This window comes from Branchiostoma floridae, chromosome 7 (assembly GCF_000003815.2).
Source record: "Branchiostoma floridae strain S238N-H82 chromosome 7, Bfl_VNyyK, whole genome shotgun sequence".
Taxonomy (NCBI): Eukaryota; Metazoa; Chordata; class Leptocardii; order Amphioxiformes; family Branchiostomatidae; genus Branchiostoma; species Branchiostoma floridae.
Genome location: NC_049985.1, coordinates 16,794,221 through 16,805,425, shown reverse-complemented (window position 1 = coordinate 16,805,425; position 11,205 = coordinate 16,794,221). Strand labels below are relative to the sequence as shown.

At 41.8% G+C, this 11,205-nt stretch overlaps 2 protein-coding genes across 3 annotated transcripts in view; one reads left to right on the top strand and one right to left on the bottom strand.

Annotated features, from left to right (window-relative positions):
• The window catches only part of LOC118420087, an 8,779-nt gene extending 6,815 nt beyond the window's left edge, over window positions 1-1,964 (top strand). The window contains exons 8-10 of the mRNA XM_035826791.1: window positions 1-141; window positions 561-688; window positions 1,375-1,964. Of these exons, the coding sequence (XP_035682684.1) occupies window positions 1-141; window positions 561-688; window positions 1,375-1,598 (493 nt within the window). The 3' untranslated portion in view covers window positions 1,599-1,964. The remainder of the gene's footprint in view (window positions 142-560; window positions 689-1,374) is intronic.
• Window positions 1,965-2,036: 72 nt separating this feature from the next.
• On the bottom strand, window positions 2,037-7,409 carry LOC118419033 (neuropilin-2-like). Of its 2 annotated transcripts, none has more exons than XM_035825264.1 (7): window positions 7,274-7,409; window positions 5,547-5,881; window positions 4,637-4,781; window positions 4,066-4,275; window positions 3,843-3,924; window positions 3,211-3,363; window positions 2,037-2,751 (listed from the first exon to the last, which is right to left on the bottom strand). In XM_035825264.1, exons 1-7 carry the CDS (start codon window positions 7,356-7,358, stop codon window positions 2,694-2,696), a joined length of 1,068 nt encoding a protein of 355 aa, XP_035681157.1. In that variant the 5' UTR covers window positions 7,359-7,409; the 3' UTR covers window positions 2,037-2,693. The 2 variants fall into 2 exon arrangements, with proteins under 2 accessions (XP_035681157.1, XP_035681158.1); XM_035825265.1 differs by having other exon boundaries at window positions 4,066-4,266.
• Between the last annotated feature and the right edge of the window lie 3,796 nt (window positions 7,410-11,205).

Here is an 11,205-nt window from a genome sequence, read left to right as displayed (position 1 = left end):
AGAGATGTTCCTGGATATGGTGTTACACTGGTCCGTTAACCACACCATCGGCGTCCGGGAGGGACATCCTTATCCAATGGGGCACTTCGACTTGGTACATCAGAACTGGATTCACAGCAACCTCATCATGAGTGTGCTTAGGTACGGATAGTTACCTCCATGAAGAATGAAGGTATTGTTTCTGGTGTGTCGGTGTACTCTCTCCCTCTCTCTCTCAGTCTCTCTCTCTCTGCTACGTGGTGTATGTGTGTTTGCGCGCGCGCGCGTTTGTGAGTGTGTGTGTGTGTGTGTGTGTGTGTGTGCGTGTACGTAAGTGTGTATGTGTATCTATGTGTGCGTTTGTGTTCCCGGATATTTGTGGTCAGCATTACTTTAAAACCCCTGGATGGATTGTTATCTGATGATATTTGGTATGTGGATAGTGTTAAGATACGGTACATTTTTGGGCCCCTGTTGCTTGACCTTGACCATTAAAGTGAAATATTAATACCTTTGTACAACTGGCGAGCTGTTATGCACTAACCAAAGCATTCCGTTGCATTGTTTTATTTTATTTTCAGGTTACAGGAACTTGACATTCAGCCGGCCTACTACCTCCCGGCGAATGTAAGTGACCAAATGAAGGATGTTGCCAAAAATAGAGGTTTGCGTATCGTGCAGCCGACTGCGGCTTTTCCACCCACATCAGGTAGAGTAGTTAAACATTTGTATTTCTATTTGTACATGTCTTGGTTGGCCAATAAATAAGATTGATCACGTTTAGTCAGCTAGAAATTACTCATTTGTCAACGTAGCCTTTGTGATGGTGGGCTTCCATTCATTGCAAGTGCGTCCCGTGGACTTACTCTCCTGGCCAATTATTAATTTGCTGAATTTCTCTACATACCATCGCAGGAACGTCGGGCGTAGCTTGGCATTAACGTTACACTTTCAGTTAGTACGAAGAGACATAGCCATCATTAATTGTACTTGTCAGGTGATGTGGTTACTAATGGTAGATTAAATTGTTTCCTTCATGTAATATACAACAGCAATACATTGTATGTCTCTCACCTACTTACGTTTCGATCATAATTCGATGTCTGTCAGACATCATCCTCAGAGCTTCTAACTATAGTGCTGCTTCTTGCTGCTATATGTAACCGATGTGGGCACGAGAAGTCGTTCTCCAGTCAGAAGCTTGGAGGAAGACGTCTTATAGGCCTCGAAATGCAACCAGGCACTGGGAAATATTACTGTTCGTGAAGAAAGAAAAGTTCAATATCTTATGTTCTACCAACCTGGTAAAATTGTTTTTGTTCGGAACAGAACGTGTAAAATCAGAAACTGTAATTTTTTAAAGATTGATATCGATGTGCAGATTTTTATTTCCAGGCACCCTTCTGACGTACAACAACTACTATCGCTTCAGAGACGTGGAGCGCGTTCCCAAGGCGTTACGGATGATCAGTAGCGCGCTGGGGAAGACGGGAGGGGTTCTGGTCCTGGACTCAGACCACCCCGACAGCTACATGAACTCCGTCTTCCTCCTGGACTATCTGGTGGAGAATTCCGGATTCCAGTTAGTTAGGATAGAAGACTGTATTGCGGGAGTTTGAACCGTGTTTTGGTGGGAACTAGAATGTTTCTGCCGTCAAAGAGCACAAAGTTGCCAATATTAGACATAGATGTTAGATATTTAGAATGTGGGCTAGAGTTGAAGTCCTTGCCTACAAGGAGACATTTACTATTGTTATCAGTATAAGGTCATTGTTGACACGTGCACTTGAGTACTACGTACTGTTTGCCTATTTAATACGCTCTTTTACAAAGTTCAAGTAGAGGTCAACACTTGGAGAACATACCGTTCCATTGTAAACGTTAAGTGTTTGGCATTTTATGTAGAAATGGTTCATGAATTAATGCTGCTCCGAATATGTCGCTAGGTTCAATCCAACTAAGAATAGATATGGACCGAAAAGTGATATGTAGGCATTTGCAGATAAAGTCGAAGTCAGTGTTAAAAGTGCAAGCATGCCAAATTCTGAGTCCACACGTAGCAACACAAAACACATTTATTGTAGCTAAAAACGCAACAAAAAGCAGCAAGATATCGTTTAACGAAAGCGATTTAGACTGTACAGTTGGCGTACACAAATGGCATTTCGTACGAGAGCTTTCAAACGTTCCAAACTAAGATGTAATTACCTCCCATATGAAGAGCTAAACAATTAGCTTTACTACATGCGGTCTTCACTATACTGCACTGTATAAATGAACTCTTAGTCTTATAATGATACATGGATTCATAAATATCATTCTTTTTTTCTAGAAGTTTCAATCGAATCAGCTCAGTTAAAATGTATTGCACATGATTATGTGATATGAAAGAGACAAACGAAAAACACAGCAAAAGCAGCTTTAACTTAGTGCCCAAGAAGGCATGGGAAACAAAACTCTATGTCTCGGCACACACACACACACACACACACACACACACACACACACACACACACACAAAGTCATTAATATTTACCCGAACATACGCATACAATTAAGCTCCGGTGTACAACATCTAGGCGTCGTGAGGATGATTCAGCTCTAACTTGCAACAATATTTCGTAGATTTATGAAAGCACACGGTTACCGACTACTACACAGCAACATTCAATTTGCAAGGACGAACAGTTTTTCTGTCGTCACCTATTTGTTTCTCAACTCTCTGAGCTGTCGGCATTTGTTGTCTTGAGGGGTTCACTCACACTCGCGGACCTGGGAAGACACAAACCGCACTGTTATTCCGGAAACTTTTAGTATTCTTGCAGGGTAGTTCACAACAAAGAAAAGAGAAGGACGACGTTCAAACGTCTGGGTTCAACTATAAGACTAGCAAAAACGTCATTCCAGGACATTGCTTGGTCGCGTTGAATTTACGGCGAAGATGGAATAACTATACTGCAATGCAGAATTTGTAGGAAAGGGAATCAACTGCAGCCTCGTTTTGGTGCATGATTCCGGATGACCCCGGGAAATTCAAAATGGCCACCAAGAGGTCTATTTCATTAAAGATGATCGTATCTGTGTAAAACAGTCCTACTTTGAGGAGACACTATAATACCTATATGATACAAACTAATTATGTTAAAATGAATGGAATATTTTCAATTCGATTGTAATACTGTACAATCGCCTCCACTCCTGAGGTGTCGCCAAAACGCCACGCGTTCTTACCGTGGTCCTCTGTAGGTGTGGTTCACGACAAATTCCTCCATCTCCTCTTGCGAACCTTGCGCAGACCGAGGCTGGTTCCTGTTGCTGTCTAACGGCCGGGTGGTTTTATTGTAGATGGGGTTGGTGAAGACCGGGTACTCCTGGGTATGCAGTCTACGGGAGGAATCGTAAATAGTGGGCAAACTATAGTTCTAGTGACATCAGTGCCATTCCAATGCTTAATCACTTGGCCCTTCCACTTGTTTATTTGTTTGTGTTTATTCAAAAGATCTCCATTAGTGAGCACAATTCAGACTGCATCGCTAGTCTTCATGGAGTCGTGAGACAAACACCTTACTTGTCATAATAACGTCTCCTAGCGGAAGGACGAGGCATCGCAATTGACAGGAACTGAACTGCGGTGATAGATAGTTTGACATGACTAGAAGTGACCGTTGTACGGAGCCTCACGAGAGAGAGAGAGAGAGAGAGAGAGGGAGGGAGAGAGAGAGAGAGAGACGGATAGTAGCAGAGAGAGTTAGGGAGAGAGCGGGAGTAAGAGAGAGAGAGAGAGATGTGCACTTGAGACTTTGACGTAGAAAGTCAAAGTCGCCGTAGATCCCACTTGAAAATAACCAGTTAAATGTATTTACCTTCTTTTAGCAAGCACGACAGCGACAACTATTAGCAGAATCAGACCAAGAACGCCCCCTATCGTGCCTCCAATAACTGCACCTGTGAACGGACCAAGTTGAATGTATGAATGGCATCCACGAGGGCATCCATTTTGGCAATATCCAATACTCATGACCCAAATAAAGTATAGACGAGAAAAGAAAAGAGTTTAATGAAAGGTCGATTTGCTTATGAACGCACCTATTGGGAACGAACTTCCCGTGGAGCCTGGTTTTTCAGTGTGTTCGGTCGGGAGTGGCCATGGGGAGGTTTCATTTGCGCCTTGACCAGACGTGTTGGAGGTTACAGGAGCGACGGTACTCCTGTAGACATGTGTCGTCCTTTCTGTTGCTATGGCAACAGTTTGGGTCACCTTTGTCGTTGTCACCGTCGTTGTGTCAACTGTATGATCTAACACAATAAAAATGTTGAACTATTATTTGTAAATGCGGTGAAACCAATCTAACATCGGAAGCAATCGTACTCTAAAACAGTTTCTATCATTTTGTTGTTAGAAATCAATCCTGGTGAGCTATTGAACCCGTATGTGCCAGAAAAATAGTCCAGATGGATCCTTATTCCGATCTTTTTCCAGGTTGAACGTTGTTCTGAGTTTCAAAAAAACTTAAACGTGACGATATGCAAGTAAAGATTTACTATTTTGGTATATATTTTTCAGTACATTCAAGTTATCGTGTTTGATGTAGTGAGTTCAGTAACCGTACACACAAAATGTCGCCATGAGAGTTATTGATGAAATCAGCTTTCCCACCTTGTTCACAACCCACGAGTTCCAGGCGGAGGGAAACTCCGTTAGGAGACCAGCTCCAGGGAATTACCCGGATGTACCGAGCCAGAATGGGTGGATCTAACAGATTTTCTCTGACGGTATCTGCATCCACGTTACCGTCAAATATCTGCGGAAGAATGGTTAACATTCGCGTTTCTATTCCTTGTTCCAAGTAAAACTCATAATTTCTTAAGAAATTAATGATATATGACAAAAACCACCAGCATAAAGTACAAAAGCGGAAAACTTTAATTGCAACGCTAGTTCACCTACAGCGATGGGGTAACCTATATCCGTTATGTAATAAAAACAGGGTATTTAGGGATATTAAAGGTCTGCTACGCAGTTTTTTGCGCTCAAATTTGAAATATTCTAGAACTAAGAAATCTCAGATTTACTACTACTTTTTGACACTTTTTGACACTTTTGTGTCATTATTTCACATTTGCAACGTAGAGAATTAGCCTACAAACATTTCGTCCTACGCGCGCTGTAACTTTCTGACCTCCCTAGTTAGGCACCGGTGAGAATTCGAACAAGAATCAATCATCAACGGTTCGTTCGGAAGAAACCCAGCGCGGGTGTGCAGATTCACAGGTTTTCAAACGCGCTCGCACAGCGAAAATATCGACTCCCGACATACCTTGAATAGTGTTCCGTAACGTGGTAGGCTTGATTCAACTACATAAAGAAATGGCCGGAAAATGGATTTTTTGTTTTCAGTTTGAAGCGCAAAAAACTGCGTAGCAGGCCTATAAGTGGACGGATGGTAGTTTCAAACTGCAATATTTTGAAAGTATCACAGTTTGATATAACAACGGATATAGGTTACCCCACGAATATAGATTACCCCACGGATAAAGGTGAACAAGAGTTATAGAATTCTACTCACAGCATCTTCTTTTGGGAAGGTGGAGTTTGAATAAGTCGTCCAATCATCGGTTTCCTCATTGGACGATTGAAGCTTGAATGAACGTACAAAGTAGGTTGTATTTGACCTTTCATGACCTTGTGTCTGAATTCCCGCGACATTTTTCACCTCGAGCAAGTCTATCTGTATCCATTGGTCTCGCTCAGGGGTTTCGAAATTGTCAGGGTACCACGAGTCGTTGCTATGGAGACGACCAAACGATGTCAACCCGCAGTCACCGGTGCAGTCCCTGGACGAAGCCGTGATTTGGTCACGTGATATGTCGCCCGATTCCATCCCAAGTGGAGAAATACATTCTGCAAAGTAAACAAAAAACTGTCACATATCACATTATGTTTAATATGAGGACATAATTCTGTACGTTAACACTAACCTGCTAAATGGAATGCTAAGAGACTGTTAGCTTCATCAATTGTTTGAGAAAGTGATTGAATGATTGACTGATTGACTGATCGACAGTTCTTTTGTAACAAACGTTAACTCTACTTTAGCCACGTGAAGGTGGAATGCTATTTTTGGTTAACACAATTAATCAGGAAAAAACGAATGGAAATATCTATACATGATTCGACCCTATTCGAAAGGTTATACATGTGATATCGAAAGGTTTGTGAATAATATATATATATATATGCAGTATTCTATCTCTTTATCTGTAACAAATGACAAGAATGAAATTATTAATGGTGATTTGGACGAATATCACCCCAAACTGTGACTGCATGAACAACAATCCCCCCTCCAAATCTCCGGTGAGTTGTGCCCGGAGACATCCGCTGAACCCGGGCAATGGCTGGCACGTGATGTGTCAGGCAGGAAACTACACAGACATGCGACAACTGCCCCAAAAGGACGTTTTGTTCCAACAGATGGTATTGCTACAATTTCAGTCTTTCTATTTAAGAAATATTTACTGTATCAACCATGCTGTTCTGTTGCACAGGCAAAACTGACGATATCTAAACTGTGCTATTGCTCCCTTTAGTAGATTTGATTAATTGTAAATAGTTGTATCATATTTTCAGTTCTAAAAATGACCGTGATACTCCGAGGTACCCAAGTTAAGTGAGTAAACTATATAACTACCAGCGTTGTTTTTATGTTTTTGCTCGAGTGCCCCCGTTCAGACATTAGGTAAATATTGTTGCAAATGCATCACCTATAAACCACGGTGTGTGTTTTTCACCTCTAGCCACACGTACAGCCAGGTACCGTGCAAAGTCATGCCTAGCAATATTTGCTATCGTTTTTTTGCAGTTATTGTTATGGTCAGAAATAGGAATTCGAAATTCATGCCTGCATACGGCTCCTGCACGCAAACTTAGTAAGGTTGGCATGTGGGGTTAAAGTTCCGTAGAAAGGACAGGTTGCACATTGAGAAAATTTCCCCTTTGATAAAAAGCAGATTTCCTGATGATTTCCTTTCAGGGTTTGGCTAAACCAAGAGTCTTCGTACAGGAGGGGTGCGCTTGGACAGAACGCATGTTGAGCTGTAGAAATCACAGTAGAGTTGCACGGCAGAGTTGAACACGTCCATTATGCTGACCATGTACCAAACAAAGGCACAAAGCAAACGCTTAAAATGGTGACTTATAGAACATGCTTCCTCTATTCTATCGTCTCACCGCACGAAACCTTGCTATCAAAATGATTCCGATTTATAAGAAGTATGTCAAAAAGTGTCATACCTTCTTCCGTAACTGCGGTGCAAATCCAAGTACAAAACAAAAACACTGTGAGGAGAAAACGTGCCAACAATACGTTGACGTTCATGGCGTCCCTGTGCTTCTGTGGCCCGCAATAAAGCTCTCCGACAGACCAACAATTCCACGCTTCCCTCGCTGTTTGCCGAGAGACAAAGGTCAAAATGCTGGAGGGCAAGTGCCGGGGTTATAGCAGGTCAGGCGGGGCCATAGCGTTATTATACATTTCGTACTTCGTATCGTTTCTTACCCAAGCACCCAATAAGTATTTTGTTGTTGTTGATTTGTGAGTTTCAGCTTGGGTGGTTGTAATTTGTTAATGGTTTTTCTGACTTTTATTGCACATTTGCTGTTCGATATCTTTCACTTTCATGACACCCCCGTATTTCACTTCCTTCCCCATTTCATTTTCATATAGTTGTTAGCATTGCTGATAAAAAGATTGACGCCGTCTCATAGGAATGGTAACAGGAACGAGCTTGTCGTGCTAACGAAGTCTTTGAATTTGCGAGTTAGGCCATGTTGATTTGATTATATGGATGACATCCGCGCTCGCACCAATTTTCGGCCGTTTCCAAAAAAAAAAAAAGTTTTCGACCACACAATAAATTGTGCAAAGCAGCTGTAAAACGAGCACAAATATTTCCTAGATTGAAAAAAAGGTATCAGAAAACAGATAACTAATCATAGTCTAATGCCATAATAAATCTAAAGTCAAAGAATAAGATGTGAAAGGACAGAAAGAAAAAAATCTAATGTTGGTAGGGGTAGGTACCAGTACAGAAAATTCAGGTCCCGTTCAGGTCCAGAGGATCATTTCAGGTCCGGATCTGAACCTGGACCTGATTGTCTGTGGAAACTTGAGAATTGGCAATACGCAAAACTTTAACTTTAACTTAACTTTAACTTTATTAGAATTGTAACAGTACAATACAATATACTGCACCAGGCAGCAGGGTGCTGATGTTGTGCAGATACACATTGAGAGACATACATAATCATAGTACAATACATCATAATCATCATCACACAATAAATACAATACAATTAAAATCTGAGAACTATCTATTAGTGGTTCGTAGGAGGGTGGTGCAGCTGGAATCTTTTAGTTGATACAATGTAAGAATGTAGTGCATCGGACACTTGTTTGTTTGTGGAGAAGTTATGAGCTGTGGATCCCTGGAGTAGGAGGGGCACGGTAGGTTGTTGTTGTAGGAGGTGTTGGACGGTGGATGTGAGGTTATGGCGGAGATCACAGTACAGGGGACAGTGTAGGAGGTAATGTGAGACAGTTTCAGAGGAAGCCCCACAATCACACTTCTTGTCCTTAATCCTCATCTTATGCAGAGTAGAGTTAAGTTGGCTCCATCCCATGCGCAGCCTGGCAGCATAGATGTTGCTCTGTCTTGAGCCGAGACTGCGATACGTCTGGTGTTTCCTTTGCGTCAGCAGATGTTTCTTGCACTCAGACTTGAAGGCGACAAGAGTAGGGGCGTCCTTGACGACCTGGGGCAGTTGATTCCACAGGGATGACGTGTACGGGACGAAGCTTGTTTTGTAAGTCTGAGTCCTGCAGCGTGGGACATGGAGATGGGTGTTGTTTCGAAGTAGGAACCTTGAAGATGACTGGGTGCCTCTTGTAGAGGGGACAAGTGGCTGTAGGTGTGGAGGAACAAGTCCATGTGTCATCTTATACATGATTCCCAGTGAGCTGTACTGTCGCCTGGTGGACAGGGTGTCCCATTCAAGTTCGTGAAGAATGCTGGAGTTAGGGGTACCCTTCATAGCTCCTGTGACGAGTCGACCGGCGTGGTATTGAACCTTTTCCAGCATCCTACTTGCTGTACTGCTCAAATCTCCTAGGAGTACTGAGGCATACTCCAGCTTGGGTCGTACCAAGGTGAAATATGCTGTCTCAAGGGCCTGTCTGCCTAGTTTGCCCTTGATCTTGCACAAGACACCAAGCAATTTCTTGCTTTTGCTTGTGGTCGTGTGCACGTGTTCAACAATGGTAATTGGTCAGTTTTGCTACAAATTTAAAGGAATCTGTTTGGTGGATTATTGGACTCCCACTGGCATTTAAAAATCCCATCTCCATATAATAAGGCTAACTGTCTCTGTACCTTTGACTGTAAAAACTTGGTACAATTGACTATAAACTCTACTTGACTTCCTCTTGTTGGCCCCCGGTAAGACCCCAAATGCCTGCCGACATAGTGTGTCCATTTTGTAATTGGCGAAATCTGTTCCTCTGATTTTTTTTCAGGTCTGTTTTTTTCGGATTGGTCCAAGAAGAAAAAAATGTTTTGCACCCGTACGATGTACTGGTCCCTACACCTAACTGTTGGTATACCATACTATGTGTGTTTAGTCCTATGTTCAACCTTCCTGGCCACTTTGATTTCATACTGGAGGCAACTTTCTTTTTTTTGGCCAAACTTTTTTTTTATTCGCTCGCTCGCATCAGTTTTGGAGTTCCCAGAGGATGTCATCCATATAATCAAATCAACATGGCCTTACGTTGGAGAAAGCCTTACTCTTTAAAAATTACCGTTTATTCTAGTTTATGGTGTGTGGTTGCGTACAGTTTCCGGACATACATAAGTAACTTACGTACGAGTTATATTGTTTTCACCTATTACTTCAAGCAGAAAGATGTCAGAAAACCCACACAAACTGACAATGTTTCGAAATTCTGTGTCTACGCAGCGTCTCTTGCAGTACAATGCTTTTAACAGAGTCAGTACTCTGAAGTGTTTAAACATTCTTTCCGAGACTCGTGCAACCAAGCTGGTAATGGTAAATTGCAATCTGAAATGTGGCGGTCTTCTCAAGCATTTCACCTAGCGGACAGTAGGTGTAATGCAGTTTAGGCCATTATAGGGCTTGATTACGTCACCAAAAGGATTAATTTATACTATTGTTTTGGTTTGAGTTTGTGTTTCTGCAGTGCATTTTCTATATGTTCTACCAGAGGGCGCTTACAGTATGGTGGGGTCTAAGTGATTTCATTACTGCAGCGCCCGTATTCTTTTTCTCACGGTCATTCATGTGTGTATGATATGCCTGCTTTGTGATTTGCTTTGGCCACAGTCATCTTTTGTCTTGCAATAATCCGAATAATTGTTTGATATTGTTCTCTGTCAGACACATGGAATTGCTGTACGAACTTACAAGGTTCACTCATCCGTTTGTATGACACTCGGGCAGAGGTCGGCCGATGATTGTGGACTAAAAAGAGAGTGGTGGCAAAGAAGCAGTCTGTAGCCGCATACACAATAACTGAAAGACTCCACATGGATTTGCTGTTTTATTGATTACTAAGATAATCCATATCACATTGAATGTATTGACTCTTACCTAATATAGCTTCACAAGTCTAGCAATTACATTATGGTTCAGTATAGGGAGATATATTTCATGCATGTGTGCAGAAGAGAATAATGCTCTATATTAGTATCTTGATAAGTTTACGAAGTCTAGAAGTTAATGCACCTTCACAAGTGTTCGAAATTGTAGTTGGATTCAATGTTACGCTCTACAAGTTAAGAACATTAAATGTCATTTGGTCAATATTTTCTCGGTGGTTCTTGACAGAATACCTATCTCATGTCCTTTCTTATACTCATGACTTATTGTATAAAGGACTCACTATCACCAGTCAACAGTTTGTCTTGCTTCTTCATTGAACAACTAACTGCCATCGCCATGTTGGTAGGCTGAGTAGGTCCAAGATGGCGACAACCTTTTGAGTACAATGATTGATACTTATTTTAAGGATGCATGGTTGATTCTCGTTTGGGTTGTCTATAAGTATGCAGAGCCAAAAAGAATGCAAGTTGGGATTAAAGGGAATATAGAATTATAATAGAATTCCTTACCTATGATGTCGTTGGTCACCACACGCATGTATAACC